Source organism: Trachypithecus francoisi, unplaced genomic scaffold, assembly GCF_009764315.1.
Source record: "Trachypithecus francoisi isolate TF-2019V2 unplaced genomic scaffold, Tfra_2.0 Lachesis_group0, whole genome shotgun sequence".
Taxonomy (NCBI): Eukaryota; Metazoa; Chordata; class Mammalia; order Primates; family Cercopithecidae; genus Trachypithecus; species Trachypithecus francoisi.
In genome coordinates this window covers 146,540,760-146,561,709 of record NW_022681453.1, presented here as the reverse complement: position 1 = coordinate 146,561,709, position 20,950 = coordinate 146,540,760, and the positions used below count along the sequence as shown (strand labels likewise).

Here is a 20,950-nt window from a genome sequence, read left to right as displayed (position 1 = left end):
GGAGGTTCATTTTAATTTCATTTTACAAATGAAGGAACTAAAGCACAGAGAGGTTTCATCATTTATCCAGGGGCACAGGGCCAGCAGGTGGACAAGTGGGCAGACTACCGCCTCTTATCCAAGATCTTTTCACCAGGCCAGCACAGTTTCTACCTGGTGCTCTAATGAGGAATAGCGAAGAAGAGAGCAGGATGAGGTGGAGGGATCATTAGATGACTAAAGCGCACCCAAGCTTCTCTGAGCATTGTCAGTTCAGGGTGGGAGGTGGGTAACTTCCCCAGAGAGCAAGTGAGATAATTCTAGGGTGAGGCTAGCCAAGAGCACTTGGGGACCAGTAAATTCAACCCTCTGTCAAAGGTTACACTATTCAGCTCTGCCAAACAATAATGACTCAAAGGAAATCTCAGCTCTCCTAGTGGCTGGGGCACTGAGGTGTCTAAGAGCACTGTCTCTTTCCTCTTCTACTGCCTCACAGTTGGAATTTGAAAGTTTCGAAGACAGGCCTTTCTTTCTCCAAAACCCTTTGACGGAATGTCAAGGACAGCGGAGCCTCCTGGGCACCCTGTCTTTTCTCTGCATTCTAGGGAGTGATTCGGACCTCAATTCCTGAGTGCCCTCTCATGCAAGGCTTTCCTGGGAGAAATGGGAAGGTGTGGGTAGAAAGGCTGGGATCCTCTCTGGAGCCATGGGCAGAAACAGCTGTGAAGACTCCAGGCAGCAGGATTGAGCAGAGATCTCCGAGCCCCAGAAAAGCCTTGACTGGAAGTCCCGAGTTCATTCCTAATCCCCACTTGCTCCTTACCACAATGCTCAGTCGGTTAAAGGGCTTTAGTGAGTGCTCTTTCTCAAAAAGGCCGGGTTGAGAAGAGGCCCCTCTAATCCGTCCCTGAGACGGAGGAAGGGGGCCCTTCCGCGAAAGGAACGGGAGGGGGCGCTAACTCCAGTGTTAACGCCTAGGGACCTCCTTTCTCAGGGATCCCATTGACTGGGACACGTCTTGGTTTCCCCTCGCAGCCGCCTTTATCACACCCGTGCGTCTCTCTCACGCCTTTGCGCGCTGGGGTCCTTTCTCCCAGTGTTTTACCCAGGACTGCAGCCTTTGCCCTACGAATTGAGACTACAAGGTGTTCTCTAAGGAGACCCAGCATTCCCACCCTAGGAGTCATTGTCTTCCCACTCCATCTAGCCGCTTGCCCCAACCAAGCCCACGGGAACCAACTTCTCAGGAGTTAAAAAAGTGTCAGGCGAAAGCCTCCTGAGCGGTAGGTGCAGGGGCAACAAGGTATGCGGGTATCTAGAGGTCCAGTGGCCACGCAGTGGAGGAAGGAAAATGGCTCTGGTGATTCATTTGAAATAAGTTTCCCAGTGGCTGGGCCAGGTAACAGTGTGCGTGTATCAGATGCTGAAACTCACCAGATATCTCAATCGCGGCCCAGGGAAGTGTCATGTGGGCTGTAGCCCCCCAGTCTTCAGGCATAGAGACCTTCGCAGGTATCTGAAGGGAGCCTTGAGGTCTGAGCAATCACTTCTCCCAGATGGGGCAGGGTCTAGCTAGGAAGATCTCTGCGGTCAACTGTGCCTGAGACACTCCACCAGCGCTTAGTCAGGTCTTAAAGCCGAACTGTCCTGTCTTTTTCTTTCCTTGTTTTCATTCCCACCAGCTGTTGGCCTTTTCCCTGGGAATTCAGACGTGGTTTATTAGATGTTGCTCTGAGCTGGAAATGCAGAAAGGTAGCCTTTCCTGGCAGACACTGAGAGCATCTTTTCAACTTTTTCCATTCTATAATGTATTAATAAATTGGTTGATGATGTCAGTGTCATTAGGGTGAAACTGGGATGAGAGAAGTCTTTGTCACAATGGCTTCTTTAGGGGGTCCCTCCATTTTGCTGTCCTGAGACTAGGCCCCCAGAGATATTTGTGTGAAGCAGTGAAGAAAGACTGAGGAGAGTATTGGAGGCTTCTGGGGGGCCTCAAATCTCTCCCAAGATGAAGAAACAATAACAGGACACCAGGATTCAAAAGAGGAAGGGAAACATCGCATAATTTATTTCCAAAGAAAATAGCCAAATGGAGTGCCATGTACACAAAGGCCTTTGGAGGGAAAAGGAATCACAGATTTAATATCATTTATATTTACATATTTACAAGATCAAGCCATGGCTTTCAACTTTGTTGTTCATTCAACAATCACTTTCAGTCAAACAACTTTTTATCTTCAAGTTAGTTCATCATTTAACTGACACTAAGGAGACAGATGATAAATCACAAACAGTGTGGGTAGAGAGGGTACAAATAGTCTAAGGTTTCAGCCAGGCTTTTGTGTATATGTGAATTATGATTACAAAATGTTTGCCTGTCTGTATAATTCACATTCATTGCGATTATTACATTTTCTCATAAATTAGCAATATAAACAAACATATGGAGACCTCCAGTTAACAAATAAAATCAATATCAGAAACAACATTTTGCAGCAACTATAGTAACAGCATGGGTTACAGCTTGGAAAAACTTTACAAGTCATTTATTCAGCACACACAGTGTAGGGGGACTAGCACATCCTTATTTATTTAAACCACTTTTAAAACCACAACAGCAGTTTTGGGGAAACCTGAACTGGGTGAAAGTTTCTTTCCTGGGCACAATATAAAATGAACAACTGCACATGTGAATGAGGGGAAGGATGGGCATTTGCATGCATTTTCGATCACTATATTGTAGACCAAACCTTCTAAGCTTCAATTGCCAAGATTCTGAAGGAAACAGGAGATTAATAAAACATCTCTCGCCTTCAGCTATTCTCCTTCTTATTAATGGCAGAAAGGGCTTGTTGATTGCTGCTAGTGAGAAGAAATACACAATGGGTCTATTTTTAGCAGAAGTGGCTTTGAAGGAGCAGGAGATATTAACAATTGCTTGGCTGCAGTCTTAAGTTCCAAGGATCCTGGGCAAGAATATAGCAGCCTGAGGGGTACCCAAAGGAAACCCATCCAGGTGAACCAACTTGGGCTGATTGAGTGCAAGTCAGAGCAGAAGGAAGCAGACACACAATTATGGACTTAGGGTATGTATTCTACTTGGACCCTCTCTGCATACTTTTCCTCATGTCCTAAAGCTTGTCTCGAGGGTCCCCCAACTTCTGCATACTTCACCAGGCCAAGCCCTGACCCTGATGTCTACGCATTGCTTTTGCTTATCCCTTAGCAAGACTTAGTCCGAAAGTTATGTATTGGTGGAGTGTGTGGATATTTTTTTAAAAGAAATTTGATTTTTATCTCTTTAGAAACGGTTTGAAACTAACGGGGCAGAGGGAGTTTGACAGAGAGGAGAACAAATCGCTGACAAAGAACCTTTTACGTTTCATCAGCGTTGTTAGGACAACAAGCAGGAATGTCTCAGATAATAACTCCCACTTCAAAGATTTCTCAGCTCAATAGAAAGCGGACCATCCTTTTTATTCAACCACAAGGACTGGCACTAAAGAAGACTCCACTGTTTGATTTTTTTTCACTGTGTTTATTTTTCCCCTATTCACTGGGGTACTTGGATAAAATAAACAACAAGACAATTAAGGGAACATGGCCTTCTAACTTTCCTGCCATCTTCCCCATATCCCCTTGGCCTTGGGCTCTTGAGTTTGCATCTAGGACAAGTCCAGGCCTAAGGGTACCACACACCCTGCCTTAGAAAGAAACAAGTTTGAGGGGCTGCAAGAGACTTAAGGGATGGAGAGGAAGAAGAGTGGTAAGGAAAGCCAGAGTGGAAATGTCCCAAGAGCACAGTCTGAACTCCTCAGACTCCCCCAGGGTGGCTCCCTTCCCCACAAGTCCCCATTAAACTTAAGCCTCCATCCTACTCAAGAGTCAGAAAGGCGATTTGCACAAAACTGAGCTTGGAATGCTCATTTGTTAAGCTTCGGAGGCTGCTTTAAAATCTTTCACTCCTGATCTTGGAGCCTCTTTGGTGGACAGTCAAGATGCACAGAGTCCTTGTGCTCCTCCCTTTCCTGAAAGTGTCCCCGGCTCCAAAGCCTCCCATATCAGGGTGCAGAGTGAACCCCTAAACGCGGGCAAGTCGGGTTCTAGGAAGGAAGTATATACTGGAGAGCGCAGTGACAGTATTAAATGACGTGAAAGCAAAGGTCAGCGCAAATGTATCTTAATAGAGTGTCTGTAGTGAAGTGTGCCGCCTTTGAAGCGGCCGCTCCCCGCGCGTATTTCCATGGCGAGCCAAACGCGGCATGCTGATGCACCGTCAAACTCACACTTTCAACCCCAAAACCCGACTCTTTGAACAACCCAAGCTTGATTAGACCTTTCTCCTTTTCTTTCCCCTCTTACAAACCATTTCCTCGCCTTTAGAAACTCGCCATCAAACCCAAATGCGCCCTCTGATCACCGCAGAAAGCAGAAACAAAGAGGGCTGAGCGGCGATTCAAGCGGCTCTTTTCTTCCTTCACATTATTATCCATTTTTATTATGATCGGGTACAAGTGCCCATTCGCGTGGGTTTTGTTTACCGGAAATTAAATGAAAATGATTTAGTCCGCGTCAAACAAAAATATATACTTGTATACACAAGAAAAAAGGTCTGTTAGACGTAAATATTATGTCCTTAATGAAAAGCCTGGACGGGCTCCAGGCTTGGCCTTTCAGGATTTCAGTGCGACTTGCCCATTGCCATAGAAATCCTAACTTACCATGAAGATGCACCGTGGCGAAGAAACACTGCTTTGTGCGCGGGCCCTTTGATGTAGCAGGCGCAAGATGCGGGGCTCTCAGCTGCGCGGAGCGAGATTACCTTGCGAGCAACGCGATGGACATCTGTAACAAGCAAATGAAAAATTAAAGGCGATTAGTGGCTGACCAAACATTTTTGTTTTATTTCATTGTTTTAGATTAGGATAGAAGGCAAAATGTGGGGGAGGGGCTTAGAAACAGAAGAGAAAGGAAAGAGTCCTACTTCAGGAAGGGGGACTTTTTAAACATAGGCAGAAGCAGTAAGTTCCGCAAATGCCCTCTGTACCTTAGTGGTGGGGTTGGTGTTTGACTATGGGAGAGAGTTGTTTGTTGCCGACTGCTCGCGCTGGGTCAGGCAGCCTCTGGGCCCTATTGTATTAGGGGGAGGCAGGAATTTCAGTCCCCCTTTCTCAAGGACGGATTCACTAAGGGTGTATTTGGAAGATGGCATTTTTTATTTGAAGTCATGAAAATAGTTCCACTCCAGTTAGGATGTTATTTCATCTGATGAAAGTTGTGGGGACTGCAAGCAGGAGTGCTAATTGTCTAATGGTGTCTGAAGAGGAGAGAGCAGAAGAAAATTCATTAGTGACAGGGCCAGGACTTGTTTGTTGGGCTCAGATTTTAAAATTGAGCTCTTTTGTGGGGCCCTCCCCAGAGAGAAAACCCACCTCCCTCCCCAACACACACATACTGATTTTCAAATTCTTAGGGAACTGGGATGAATCTGCCATAGCTTTATTATTTTATTTTCTTTTACTTCTTCAAATCGTAGCTAGGATTTTGGGGCAGCCCTATTCTCCCTGCAGAGGGGGGGAGGGGGGGAAACAGGACCTGATTTTTTTCCCTTTGGCAACAATTGTAAAGGTCTTTCTCCCGCCCTCCTTCAACATCTGGTTCTTTTTTTCTGGAGACTTCATACGCAGCATATCAAATACACATTCAATCTAGACTCACTGGTTGTTTGCCTTTACAATATTTATTACTGTTGATCATTTCTCTAGTCTCTTCTACACCTTTTTAAAAATAAAACCAACATTGTGCAATTATTGACAAAGACCGTCACCGAATTGACGCGATTCACCCAGACACGGCCGCCTAGGTCAGGTCCCTCCACTTTAGAGGCCTCGACTCAGTGACGTCATCAGCTCGCTCTACACCCGGAGCCCAAGAACCTACAAGACTTCACAGGCAACGCCTCTACAGGGGATGGGGTGGGAAAAGGACCCGGGGAGGCCTCACAGCATTGAATCCTGAAGCCTCTCTGGTGTTCCTTTGTCTGTATTTCTTGTTGTTTTGAATTGACTCGCCACTCCACGTATACAATGTATATCGAGTCTGTGGACGACAGGCAGATATTTATCTGTGTGCCCAGGCCACTACATAGGGGTGGCAGCGTGTAACCACCACCTACCCATCCCCTGCTGAAAAGACGATGAATCTCCCTTATCTCCTTTATAGAGGAGGTCGGAAAAATTAAGACTTGTGTACACTTTGTTTCAAAGGATACCTAGGGAAGGGGAAACCATAGGAAGGCAAAGAGGAAAGAAACTGGAGTCAAGAAAACGGCTCTGGAATTCCCTTTGCCGCCTTCCATCTATCTGAACTTCTGAGGTTGGAATTAATGTGGGGGAGGGAAGTGTTAGAGTGGGGGTGGGAGCGGCCCAGTTCTCGAGAAAAATATTTCCCATCCTGCGAAGCATGCGGGAAATTTGTGGCTTTACTTTTGTCATCTGAAGTGGCCAGGATTGCACCTAAATTCTCCAATTTTTTTCCATCTCCCTGTCTCTTTTCACCCCTAACACTGGTTTTATGATACTCAATCATGAAGGCGCGTGTGGGGGTGATGGTGCTGAGTGTGACTATAGAATAAATAGGGGGACCATATTTATCTTTTAAAATAATGGACATTATATTAGCGTATTCAGTGAGCTGTAGCAACTATTACAGGTGGCCGGCCGGCCTTCCTTCCTTCCGCCCTCTCCCTCTTCATGCCTCAGAAACGTGGCCTACTCTGCATCCGGTGTGTGCGGAAGTAGCAACCACAGAGGCAGCCCTAATACCGGGGGCAGCGGCGGCAGCAGCAGGGCCAGGTGGTAGCTCTTGGCTGAGGATCGCGGCGGGGGTAGCCGCGGTGGGGCCCAAGCCCTGACACACGTACCATTCGCTCAAGTCGGCGCTACGCGCCGCCACCGCCGCCGAGGAGGCCACCTGGGACTCGTGGCCGCAGTCTGACGAGGGCGACACCAGGGCAGACGGTGTAGCCGAATCGTAGCCAGAGCTGGGCGGCGGCGAGCGCCCGTGCACCTTCATGTGCTTACGCAGCGAGCTAGGGTGCGTGTAGCACTTGTCGCAGCCCCGCACCTTGCACGTGTATGGCTTGTCGCTAGTGTGCACGTGCGAATGCTTCTTGCGGTCGCTGCTGTTGGCGAAGCGCCGCTCACAGCCCTCGAACTCGCATCTGAAGGGCTTCTCGCCTGGAGGAGGCAACGCAGAGACATTAGTGCTCGCCACCCTCCCCCTCCCCCCAATTCGTCTCTCATTTTCTGGAAAAGAACTGCAAAAGATTTTCAGAAATCTCTTTCCAGGTGCTCAGGTCGAGCACCCCATTCTCTCGTGCAGAGAGCGCCCCCGGTGCACTCTCCTGAGCGCCTCCATCCCTCCCGCCTTCCTGGTCTGGGCTCAAGGGGAGGGTAGGGAGGAGGAGCGACAGTGACTCCATCTTAGTCGAGTTTTCATCCTGGAAAATCCTATTCCACTCTGATTATTTCCTCCAAATTTTCTCCACTTGGAACCAGAAGCACCTCTGTTTGGAAATACATTAACGGAAGAGCTCACAATATAGTTAACGGGAAAGCTCACATCTGCTCGATTTAAAGTTGCCGTTTCAGCCAAACGTCTCTGCCCCTACCCTGCCCAGCCGTTCATCGCCCCCCGCCCCCACTCACATCCTGGCCCAAATTGTTTACTAAAGTAGGTTTTGCGCAAACGCCAAAGCGATGAGATAATTTAAGGATGCGCAGCCGATGCACATGTGTGTGCATAAAGTGGATTCGTGCTGCAGGGAAAGGTATTCTGAGCAATGATTCACTTCAGAGGAGATTTTTACTGGATGTGGAGCCCCCTCCCTCTCAACTTCTACCCCCCGAGGGCAAACATTTAGCAGCATTCTTCAAATCTTGCCTAAACCGTCCGGGATCCCTCCAGATACACTCGCCAGCAATAATATTTTATTACGCTGCTCCAGAGGCCTCCCGGAGACCTTGCTGTGGGCAGCTGGCCCTCCCAGTCCGAACTGACGTGCGATGTCGACCAGTCTCCCCAGACCACCCCCACCTGGCTGTCGGGTCTCTCGGGCCTAAGACGAGGAGTTGGCGCAGTAGGGTCCACACAGGCCGAGTGGGATCCGAGGTCTCTACCGCAACCACGCCCTTGAGCGCTGAGGCTTCGGGAAGAGAACAGCTGCAGCTCTTAGGGCAGGCCCGGCTCTGCAGACTGGAGGGCGACCGGGCGGCTGGGATAGGCCTGGGAGGGGCTGGGATCGGTGGCTGCGATGCCCTGTAGAGCCGAGGGAAGGCGCGAGTGCACGTTAGAGTGATAATATTGGCCGGACTGAGCCCCAATCGGGGAGCTCACGGCCACCTGAACTCGCTGACGTGTGGGAGAGGAAAGGATCCCGAGAATCCAGAAGCCTAGATTCCTGCCGGACCTGCAAGTGCTGCGGAAATGGGGGAAGAAGGTTCCTGGGCGCTTTAAACAAATGGCTGCCTCCCAGCGCTATGAGTTAAGGGACCGGCTACCTAGCATCTAGCTGAGGAGGAAGACGCACAGTTGGAGAACTGCTGCCTTTGTAGTTGCTTCTCCCGCCGCATCCAGGAAAGACAGGCGCTTTCCTGGGGCTGGTTAAAACAAACAAAGCCCCAATTTCCGAGCCCTGTCGAGGCTCGGACAGAGAGGTTTGCGCACAACCCGCACTTCTGCGCAATCAGCGCCTCCTGAGCCCGGGTCTCTGGCACCACCCGGTCGCTGGATTCCCGCTCTACAGGAGCACAGCTAGTACACTGAACCCTCTGGAAGGCGTTGGCACCTGCCATTTAGCAGAACACAGGCACCATTTTATAAAACAGTGAGAGAAAGATGCGGAATAAATCAGTATTCCTATTTACCCCTCGTTTTATCTCCTCTGATTCCTGCCAGCATTTGCAAACCCAAAACTTGCTTCCTTCTCTTTCAAAAAAAGAAAACTTACAAAACAAAAAAAACCAAAAAAACCCAAAGCAAAAAAACAAGCAAAAAAACGTACAATTCAAGGCCCGCAAGAGAAACCAAGGTTAGTTTAAGAAAACAGAAGTGAAATGGAATTTGAGGTTGGTGCCCCTCCCCAACAACCCCTCCCCGCCCCCGCGCCACAAAAATCCCGCCAAACGCTTATCCGATCTCGTGAGCGCCTCGCTGGACATTCACGTAAAACAAAAACAATTATTTCGCTCCAGACGAGGAGCAGAGGAGACAACAGCAGTGCAATGAGTGATACTGGCAGCCGGGAAGTTCGCAGGCCCCTAGGAGGCCAGGTGAGGCTGCGCCCCAGCTTGCTCCGGAGCTGCAGGAGGCGCCCTGGTCTCCGCGCTTGACATCACCCCCGCCCCCCGCCAACTCCCGGCCTCCAGTCCTTACCCCTCCCTCCAACTCCCTGCACTGCGCCCTGGGTGGGTGGGTGAATGTGAAGAGGCAGCGTTGGGCTAGGCCCCTGCAGCCAGCCCGGAGCGTCCTAGGCCTGGGGCTGAGCTGTGAGACACCCAGATTGTCATCCCAGAGGCTCCGCAGCCCGGAAAGGCCTCCTCTCCAACCCTGCGCCGGGTCCACTGGACAAAGTTCGGAAGCTCGGGGCAGCTGGGCCAGCGCCATTTTCTCGCACTTGTGGCTGGATCTGGTTGTCCCGGCGACTGCGCCCCGGCGCGGTCTCTTCTCCTCTACCTCGGATCCCCAGCGCTGACTCGCCCTCAGACGCCGGGGAAGGTGTGACGAGCTCCCGGCCCCGGCCGAGGGGTCCCAGGAGAGAAGCTGGGTGGCAGCGGCCAGGCAGACCGCGGTAGCTGGCCCTCGCCTCCCTCCTCGAGGCACCATTGTTCCGGGATCGCTGTGACCGCCGCAAAGTGAATCCTTTCGGTGCAGACAGTCGCCTTCAAAGCCAGGCCCGGGATTCAGGTCAGGGAGAATCTCAACTCCGGAGAAATTTGCTCCTGTTTGCCACTTCCGCGACTCGAGGAAATGAAACGCCATTAATATTTGAAAAGGCAATTATTTTCCTGTTGAATCGAGAACTGTCTTCATGAATTATTTGTACTGAGGTCTATTGCCATTTGAGATACATTTTCTCTCTCTCTCTCTCTCTCTCTCTCTCTCTCTCTCTCTCTCTCTCTCTCACTCTCTCTTTCCTCTTTTTATTACTTAGGAGGCGGATTTGAGGGAAATGCCCGAGCAGGCCAGACTCTGTAGTTTGTTGTTGGTGGTGTGTGTTGTGTTTTTGTTTGTTTGTTTTTGTTTGTTGTTCCCCCCACCCCCACCCCCACCAGGAATGAATCAGGGGAGCCGAAAGAACGTAACAAAATTCTGTCCTGAAAAGACGAAAACCTGAGCCAGCCGTGGCGCACTGAACTTGCTTCTCTGCTGTAGGTCGACTGTGCTAAGAATTTAACCATTTTCTGCTTCACAGACTTCAAACAGTGGGCCGGCAAAGAGCTGTAAAAGTTTGTTTGTTTTAAAAAACAACAACTCTGTCATTAAAGATGAGTTCCTTCTCCAGCTCAGGACTGCGAATCTACCTTCTGGGTGTCCGCCGCCAGCTCCCGGAGTAGCAGGCCTGGGACCAGGATTCGAGAGTGACCTACCGCCCCTTCCCGGAGCTAAAACTTCGGGTGAGGGGGTGAGATCCTTGTGACATTGTGGGAAACCCTGAAAAGAGCTCAGGGAAACTGTACACTTCCAGACAAGCTTTAGAAATAAAGTGTCAGGTTCCAAGTGGACTTTGGTCCGGTCTCCGCGTGTGCCAGTGTCCGGGCCATGGACCTTCCCCGGGAAGGGAGAGTTTGGGGAGAAGACAGGCTTTAGCACAACTAGCCTTAGTCAATTCTTTGACTCCAGCAATTGTCGACGTTCCAGCAAGAATAGGGCGAGTAAGGTAAGGCACCGGGCAGTAGGAGAAGTCGGGCACCAAGCTGGAATTTATTTTCTCCTGTCCCCACTAGTCCCCTTCTCCTGCCCCCAAAATGGGGGAGGGGAGAAAATGTTGATTTCTTAAACTTCCAGGGAGGAGGAGCGAGAAAACCCTAACTAAGGAGAGTACAAACAATGGCTGCTAAACTAATTAATGTAACTTCACAGGCTATCCTGGAAGTGTGAAAACTTTCTCCTTGCAGTTGCATTAATTAGAGATGCTCTGGCCAGAGGAGTTCAATTTTGCAGGCTCTTAAACGGGACTCCTTTTTTTCTGTTAACTAGAAATAGCAGATGTAGTTGACACATGTCCCCATTTCCCTTAACAACTTGGTAAATGATATTTAAGGTGGCTAGGTCCTATTAGGTCTGTGCTAAAGCAAAAGTGAGTGTTCACCAAACATCCCTAGTGTCTGGCCACCAAGGCTCAAAAATAGGCACAAAGTTAGCCCATTCGACTCCCAACTCCTAAAGAAGGCTCCAGGGCCTGGTAAACCCTCAGACCAGGTGGGCCAGGTTATCAGGAAGACAGGTGGAAGAGTTCTGCCCTGCAATTCCAAAGGGACCAGGAAACAAGTTAGACAGTTGTTTTTATGTCTTTACGACTTTGGGGAATAATGCTGTTTTTAAATATCTCAAAATCAAGCTCTTAAGCAGAGATCACATATCTGCACACACAGGGTCTTAGGCACGTTCACCCTTGTCCGCCCAGAACAGAAATCCCTCACTATCCTCCCTACACACAGCCTCTGGAAACTTCTGTGATTCTAAGAATAGAAGCGCATAATTAATATTTTATGGCCTTGTCTCATGGTAACAACACCAAAATATCTTCCCCCTCCCCTCAGTTGGGACTTGAGGAAATCCAGACCTGAGGGCCTGCTTCCCCAGAGGGTCCACACACGACAGACAGCGCCGAATACTGACCTGTGTGAGTTCGTTTGTGTATTTTGAGATTTTCTGATCTAGCAAAGACCTTCCCACACCCCGGGAAAGGACAAGGGAAGGGCTTCTCGCCCGTGTGCACGCGGATGTGATTTACAAGTTTGTATTTGGCTTTGAAGGGCTTGCCCTGGCGCGGACACTCCTCCCAGAAGCAAATGTGGTTGGCCTGTTCCGGGCCGCCGACGTGCTCCACGGTGACGTGCGTGACCAGCTCGTGCATGGTGCTGAAAGTTTTGGAGCAGAGGCTCGGGGGCGCGGTGCCGTCGACCGCCAGCCACTTGCAGATGAGCTCCTGTTTGATGGGCTGGCGCATGTAGCGGAAGAAAGCGCCAGGACCGTGGGGCGCAGCGAGGTTCACCGTCAGGTTCATGCCCCCGTAGCCATGCAGAGCTGCGGCAGCTGCCAGGGCGTCGCTGCGGGCCGCAGGCCCTGGCGGGAAGGGTTCTGGCCGTGCGTACATGTCTCCAGGGAGCCCCAGACGCAGGAGTCCATTCAAAGGATGGCTGGGGGAGGCCTGGGGAGGCTCCTCATGGAGGCCCGGGAACACCGAGGGGCTGGAGGCGGCGGTGAGCTGGGGGCCATGGTGTCCAGAGCTGCTACCTGTTGTCGAAACAAATAGCACGCATGAGAACCGGTGGGGTGGGCTGCGCGCTCTTCCCTGGGCCCCGGGGGGCAGGCCCAGCCCAGACGCACTACGGACTCTGCAGTCAGCCGTGGAACTCAGAGCCAGACCGCGCCAGCCGTGAACCCGGTGGACAGAACAAGGCCAAACACCTTCGCCGCCGTTGGGCCGGATTGCTGTTCGGCCAGGTCCCCTGCCGTGCCATGAGCTGGAGAAGGATGGTAGCGGCACAGTAGATGTAAGGGGTAATGGAAGGCGCAGGGCTGAGTCTGTGGGTTGCTGGGGGTTCTGCTCCAGAGGGGTAGGACCTGAGCCCCAAGCGCACTTTGGCGGCCAACACCCCGGGGCGCTCCGGGGCACGGTACCCTGCCGGGGAGTGGAGGTGATAGAAATGATGGTGTTGGAGGCGGTAGTGGTTCAGAAGCGCCCCAGCCATATATATTTTCAGTGCCCCGCTTGGTTAGGAGAGAGCGACCGGCTGCATGCCGGCCCAGGTTCACCGGAGCTCCCTTTACCGGGCCACTAACACCACTGCCACCTGACAGTGGGGAGGGGAAAGGAAAACCACACAAAAAAACTTCTGTAAAGTTTTTTTTTCTTTCTTTCGTTCTCTCCTTCTTCTCAAGGTTTGGATTTGGGCGCTCCTACCCCCTTGGCTATTAATGCCAACGCGAAATCCTGCACACTACAGAAGTAGCAGCAGGGCGCGTTAGGAAGTCAATAGAGATCCAGCGCCGTGGCCTGGACCCACAGAGAGGAACAATTGCCTGGGTCGCCCATTGGCCAGCGGCCGGGTTCGACGTCAGTGATGACAGGTCCTGCCGCACGCGGTCGATTTCCCTCTCTCTCACTTCCTCGCTCCACCCCCAACCCCCTCACACACCTCTCCCTCAAACACACACCCTCCTTCCCTCCCTCACCCCACCCCCACAGCATCTCACGCTTCTACTGCTCATGCGCTCTGACCTGGGCACAAATCCTTTTCTCTCCCCTTGAGCCTCCTCCCCCTCCTCTCCGGAAAGCTGAGTGGATCAGTTTTGACTCAGGGCTCCTGGAAGTACTCGGGACTGGGTTATGCCACCATTCACTACAACTTTGGGGAGGGAGCATTGCGCTGCTCCTAAAGTCCTCTCGGGACCTCAGTCGGGGCTGATGGCTGGCATAGTGTGCGCAGAGATGGCGGTCTGGTTGGGCAGTTTGTCCCTGTAGCCTGCAAGAGGAGGGGGTCGGGATCGAAGGACCAAAGGAAGCTGCTGACTCGGGGGCCAGGAGCTGAGAAACTCCTAGGCTAGCAGTCGTTGAGCCTAATTTTATTTTTTGGCTTTCTCCGAAATGTCTCGTTTCCCTCATCTTTCTGGTTCTTTTCGTCTCTCTTATTTTCCCCAAACCCTCTACCTCACTTCGTCTTCTTTGCTTCTCCCCTCCCCCTCTTTTTCCTCTATACTCTCTTCCCATTTAGCCTTGCAGGCCCCTCCTCCCCGGTGTTGGAGAGCTCAAAGACGCGCGAAACCCAAGGATCTGGCCCTTACCGGGGAAGGGATTAAGCGGGAAGTGGTGACGGCCTGGAAAGGCTGGGCTCGAACCCATGCCTTCCTGAAAGGACCCTCCCCTCCACAAGTCACACCCACCGGCGGGCCGGCTTTCCAAAGAAACAAAGGAGTCGGGCGTGCATCCAGGAGAAACAGGTTTTCACTCCGGAATCTCCCTGCGCCAATCAGGGATCCTGAGCGCTATACCCTGCAGTCGTAAGGAGCCTCTGGGAAAGGGGATTTAAGGGTGACTTCCACTTTCAGCAAGCTTCCTCTGCTTCCTCCTAGCTCGCCTTAGGCCTCTCTAGAGAGTGCACGCCGCGTTTCCCCGTCCAGGCTCTGAGAGGGCCTGCAGGCCGCCTCCCACAAGATGCCCTCCAGTGCTAGGGGGGCCACTTTGGTGGGAGGGGGGTCGGTCGGTTGAAAAAAACTTAAGTTCTGGCCCAGTCGAGTGTGGCAAAAGCCGAAGGGCGGGGAATTGGGGGGCTTTGGGGGCGGGCGGGAGTCCTTTGTCTGAGCAGACCGGCTTAGGTCAGCTGCTTGGTCCGGCGATTTAAAGGGCTGCTGACCTGGACTCCTGCCTTGTCGCTGCAGCCGAAAATGCCAGCCTAAGTGCTTGGGCTTCCCTGACGGCCATAAATAGTGCTCCCCAAACAGAGAAAGGCTTGTATTTTTAAGAAAAGTTTTAAAGATTGAGTAAAATATCCTATACCCCTTAGCAGAGGCTAGAAGTTCCGGCAGATTACCAGCAATGCTGAATAGAAATGGACTGAATTGCCCCTCCCCCCATCACCAGCACCAAGGATTATTCTTTTACATTTCCTGGTCGGTAAATAAGGGTTAAAAAAAATTTTTTTTAAAATAATTAACTGATGTATAACAGTTGGCAGATTCTTTGAGACCTTCATTTAATGCATTGTTCCTCCCTTGGGTGCACTTTAGGGAGGGATTAACTTCCACAACAATTTCTCTCCACTTAGACACGTCCAGGTCTTTCTGCTCCTCCTACAGGAAGAGCTTGGCTAACTCTACCAATAGATACTCTGTCAGTATTAAAAATAAAACAAAACAAAAAACAGAAGAGTATTTGACTGCCAGACCCCCACTCCCTACTCTCAAAACCAAGGGCTTCCACACAGCAGTTTTGAGACCAGACTCTCAGGATATGCCTCCCTGCTTTCATCTTCTCCCATGGTTTACTCCTCCACCACCAGGCACCAATTCTCTGATCCTTCCCCTGTCTTCCCTTCATCCAAGCAGTGGTGTGGCCAGGTTTCCAGTGAAAGGTTTCCACATCTCAGTGAGTCATTTCACGTCTCCCCACCTCACAGGTGTATGTTGAATGATGCAATTGTCTAGGCAACTCTGGACCGAACCCATGAAGGGCTCCAAAAAGCAAAACAAAAGACAGAGTGTGTTTTTCTCTGAGACTCCTTGCCCAGCTGTTTTTACTATCCACATCTTAATACTGAACGTATTCAGCTTCTGTGGTATTCAGGTTTAAGTGCAGGGCACTTCTGCAATAGTCCGGCAATTAAAATATTTTTTCTCCCCTGGAACCTAGGTAATCTACAACTAACAGTTCAGAATGTTTGTCAAACTCATTCACTTTAGCTTTAAGACTCTAATTTGCACAAACATGGACTTTTTTCTTTCTTTCTTTCTTTTTTTTAGAGAGAGTCTCGCTCTGTCACCCAGGCTGCAGTGCAATGGCGTGATCTCGGCTCACTGCGACCTCTGCCTCCCAGGTTCAAGTGATTCTTCCACCTCAGCCTCCCAAGTAGCTGGGATTACAGGCACCCAACATCATGCCCAGCTAATTTTTGTATTTTTAGTAGACATGGGGTTTCACTATGTTAGCCAGGCTGGTCTTGAATTATTGACCTCAGGTGATCTGCCCGCTTCAGCCTCCCAAAATGCTGGGATTAGAGGCGTGAGCCACTGCACCCGCGGGATTTCTTAATATATACACTGTGACCCCACCTCCATTAAAAGCTTGGAATAACAGTATAGACAGACAGGAAAAGAAGGGTTTTTAGTTGTTTGAGGCTGTGGAACCCTTAGGAAGCTTGGTGAGTCTGTTGAACTCCTAATAGTCCAGTATTTGCTGCACATATTCATCATAGAAGAAAACACTAACTTTCCAATAGAAGGTTGTGAAAATAAAGATGCATTTTTTTCTCATCCAAGTTTATGGGCCCTCTGGAGTTCTAACCACTGACTCTCTGGACTCCAGGGATAAGAAACAGAGGTTTCATACACATAGTCTGCTAGCATACTACACACTCTCTGTTAGTCACTTTGCCTTTGAAAAGCTTTGAACTTGTGTATGACTTTTTTGTGCCAGCAGCAAAAGAGCAAACACATCTGATTCAGCCAAAATCATGGAGAGTAGGCTGGCCCCATGGAGCTCCTTCCCAGATGCAGCCTTCTCTTGAAAGCTGAAAACATCTGGACCTATTTTGGGTAGCTGCTTCTTGCTTGAGTAGCCAGGGGTCAGTAGACCTGCAGGTCACTGAGGTTGCCTGATCTTTGGAAGTTCCTTAGAGGCATATGGTCTATATCTTGGTTGGCTAAACCCAGCATTGGGACCAAACATTCTCCTAGAAGGACATTTCCCCAGAGACAGCAATAAGGGAAAACCAATTGTACAACTAATATTTACAGACAAGGAACTTTGGGCAATTACATAAGGGTCTTCAAGGACCTTCTTATATTTTTGAAATAAGCCCCAAAGCAGTATCTAGTTGAAGGTGATAGGGCATCAACATCTGAGAGGCATAGTTTAGTCTTTAGAGAGATTATTTTGAGTCTTCCAGAGCCCGGGAAGCAGGGAACCCAGGCTACAGATATTATCAATTGAGCAGGCTAAGGAATGGTGTCTCCTCAGTGGTCTTCAGATTTTTTTTTTTTTTCCAGAAACGTCTCACTATACATGTCCCCAGCACCAAATGTTTGACTGATGCATTCTATTCCTACCCATGCCTGAAGCTATAGAATTGTTAAGTCTACTTTTCTGCTTCATTTGTAGAGAAAAAGAATATCTCACAACCCACAGATCTTTAGCAGATGTCAAAATGAAGCACTGGAAGCTTGTTTTCATGGGGACCTATTTGGAGTATATTCCATCACTAGACCCCAAATATCTCTCAATCTTCAGAGCCTCTGCAAACCAGTGCCCAGAATCATGCCCTAAGCACTTTTGCTCACCCTACCCAGACGAATATAATGGCATAAACAAGTGATTTCCTAGTTCTACTTTCTAGAAACAGAACATTCGGTTGCCCTACCATCTGCCAGAGCTTCTTAAATTGCTGGTTTGAATGTCTGATCTCACTCTCTTGGAAAGGGGGCTAAAAAAAAGGAGGATATTTCAAATCAACAGCTCGGCTATTTTTCCATTTTAATGTTCTAAGCAATGCTAAATTAAATGATGATTATTTGTTGTAAGTTATGCCCAGATCAGCAGCTGGGCCCTACTCAGCTGAGGGCCACTGTATAGAACCTGGCTAGAAACAAGTCTTGTCATTTGAATATTCTGCATCTGAACCAATTGTCACTTGTTCAGTTCTTTCTTCCCTGTTTCTGTCCAGGTTGCAATCCTACACAGAGGTAAATTTCTTTAGAGGCTAGTCACGGACAGACTTCAAGATTCCTACAGAGGGAGGTTGTCTCTATTCTTATGCAAAGAAATAACTTAAGCCCCAGGAGCCCATCCATATTTCTAAGCCCAAATTGTGCAAAGGAGATGAGATCTTTTAGGATTTTGGCAATAATGGAGGATATTCTTCTCCTCTGCTATGGAAATTTGAGTTTTAAACATCATTAATGGAACTGAGTATGGAAGAAAATATGCTTGGATTGGCTTTAATTTCCAAGCAAGGATTCTACAAAGCATCCTGTGACAAAAGCTTAGGAAACATTGCTTTTGGATCTTCCAAAACAGTATTAAGGAATTGAAACAACTGAATTTACATAATAACTCATACCTCTCTTGAGACTTTTGCCATCACATCATCCCCAAATAATATAGAGAGTCATTTCCTGAGTTGTCTATTTGACTTTGGTTAAGAAATTTCCTTTGCCTACCAATGAGGGAACATCTTTGGAGGCAACCATCAGCTAGTGATATAGTTGAAATGAGGAAAACTAGACGCCTGGAAGGGAAAACACCCAACCCTAAATCATATGCTTATTCTAAATGGAATATTAAATTAAATTCTTCACAATGAAGGTATTCCTGACAGAGCAGCTGTCAGTCACTCCCTGGTCAGACACCACATTGTGGGAACCTCGTTGCTACCACATTGCACAAGGCTGGTATCCCTGGTAAAGATGATGTATATCATGTAAACCCCATCATCCAGATCAAAGTCTGCTTCTTTCATGGAAGCCAATACATGTCAAACCTCATTCCAATCAAATTGTCTGGAAATGAATTCAAGATGAATATGTCATAGAATAACGTGACAGTGGAATTGCAGAAGGTCAGGGGTGGTTGTTTCAATGAGAGAATCGTCAAATATTAATTCTGGAACGTCCAGATGAGTAGGCATTGAGGGGGATTAGCCGGCTGCTGGTGGGACGTTGTGTCATTGATTTGTGTGCAAATGTATTGAACACCAAGGTGTTCTAAGTTTCATTTGAATTCAAGAAACTCCACCCAAACTCTCAACCCAACATAAACGAAAGACAAAACAAAAGTTCCTACTTAAAAAAAAAAAGAAAGAAAGAAGAAGAAGAAAAGAAACTAGCAAACCAATATTCAAAGGAGGATTTTAACTTACTTGACTCTTTCAGAGTGTTTCGATAAAGCCGTAATCGTTTCCTCATCACCAAGGATGTCTTGTATCTCATTTTCTGACTTTGAGCCTGTTTGGGAAGAAAAGAGTGACAGTCACTAGTTAAACAATTTTATACATCTGTGTGGCAACATTCTGTGGCTTAAATGTATGAATGAAAGAAGGTGTTGATCTGAAGATCTTTCGGTCTTTCTTTGATCATTTTCAAATTTTGAAGCTAAAGAAAAGGATTCTGCTGGGAACTGCCCATTTTGCAAAATAATATATCTTTGGTGATAAAAATATTGAAAAATTATAACTTCCCAGCTAGGTTTTTATTTGAAACTCCTTTGTTGTTCTGCCTTGCAATCAGAAGTAAGCTCTCTTTCAGTCAGTGCTCAAAAATCTGTAGCTTCTCGAATTTGAATTAATTGTATAAGAAATCTTATTATTTTTCTGAAGTTTATTAACTGAAATTTAGTGAGGTGTGGTGGGGAGAGTCTACTGAACTCTGAGAGGTTAGCAGTTAAAATTTGATTTATAACTGTTGGAACCAAGAAGAGAGGAATTTCTTTGCAGGTTTTCAAATCCTGCTCTGCCTGTGGTGGTGCAGAATTCCTTAGCCTCACATTTCCCACACCCCAGACCCATTTGGGATTCACCACCGGTTGACTTTTTAAAGTTAATACAAAATTTGTCAGATTAAAAAGGTATAATTTTAATCATTTGGTTCAAATCATCCACATTTCACAGTTGAGAAGGGTAGAAATAACACCTCCCATAAGATGTACACATTACTTATCAGATTCACTTTGCAGCTAAAACTACCAAGCCATTGGCCGCCTTAAATACTTAAAGCCATCCTGAGGACCTCTGCATCTGTCAGGCAAGGCTGAGGCAGTTGAGCAGGCAAACAGAAGCATCTACCCGGCCCCCACCCTCAATTTGGCCTAGAAAGAAAAACAGTCATTGAAAAGGTCTCAGGCTGGACAAACACAGCAAGTCCTCTGTGAATGGGGATGTCTGCCCACAGAACAAGCAGTTGTTTAACTTGTTGAACCACAGGCCAAATCCAAGTGGGACTCTGTTATCTTAAAGTGTATCTAGTTCTCTGTGCACAAAGATCTCTCTCTCTCCCCCTCAACCTCCAACAAGAATTCCAACTAGCTTGGCAGCTTTTACCCTTCCATCTCCCCTCTTTTCTAGGTCCAGGCCTGGGAGGCAGGGGGGTAGACTCACCTTTTCCCAGAGGGTATTATTATTTTCAATTATTTCTAACCAAAAGCATTCTTCCCCAAAGGTAATAAGCTCCTTCCAGTGCAAATCAGGAAAGAAAGGAGGCCTAACTTTGCATTCCTACAGAAGGGTGGCATGCTGGGCGTCCTCGCTCTGAAATTTCCTCATGGCAGGATGTCTGGCATGGAAAAGTCCTGGTTGGTTGGCAACAATAGAATTTACTCTTTTGCTTCTGGGGGAAATGGGTGTGAGCTTCCCTAGAGATCTCTGTCCACCCATAGGGCTGCCCCAACCCAACTTCTAAGAGGTATGGATCACTTCTGCTCCAGATCTTGTCAGCCTTTTGTGCACTGCAGACCCATAGGCATGCAAACAAATGCTGCAGAGGTCGGACTAGGGCAGGCAACTTGGACCTTAGGAGGCTCTCTGTAGCATTTCCATCACCCAGCCTACACAGGGAACCAGGGTAAACATCTCCTTTCGTGCAAACTCTGACACTGCTTAGCAAACAAGCCAGTCATCTTGCTGAAGGAGAGGTGAGAAAATTTGGGAGCAATCCTGAGGCCCCTGGACCTGAGGTCTCAAATAACCACGGAATGTAGAAACTCAGTTTCGTTTTCCCCAAAGGCTTGCTCCCCAAATCAACCACGGCCTCCTAATTACCAGTCCATAGCACATCCTGGAGACTTTTTGGAATCTGCCCTTCTGCCTCCACCTTGAGAAGAGGAACTGGTGCCAGGGAGTTCCAGTGATTGATAGTGCCGGAGGAGAGCCAAGAAGGTGGGGCAGCGGGTAGGTGCAAAAAGCACATTTTTATTTGGGGGAGCCACGGAAGCTGCAAGCTGTGGGGCCGACCTAGCCGGCGCAGGACTACCCAAGGTCAG

General features: G+C 48.7%; 1 protein-coding gene across 1 annotated transcript; it reads right to left on the bottom strand.

The window, feature by feature from the left end:
• Nucleotides 1–2,019: 2,019 nt before the first annotated feature.
• On the bottom strand, nucleotides 2,020–20,203 carry ZIC4 (Zic family member 4). Its single transcript, XM_033212381.1, is given in 6 exon segments — nucleotides 2,020–4,824; nucleotides 6,902–7,217; nucleotides 11,881–12,498; nucleotides 18,837–18,921; nucleotides 20,070–20,116; nucleotides 20,119–20,203. Coding segments are annotated over 6 exon segments (1,152 nt in total). The 3' UTR covers nucleotides 2,020–4,823.
• Between the last annotated feature and the right edge of the window lie 747 nt (nucleotides 20,204–20,950).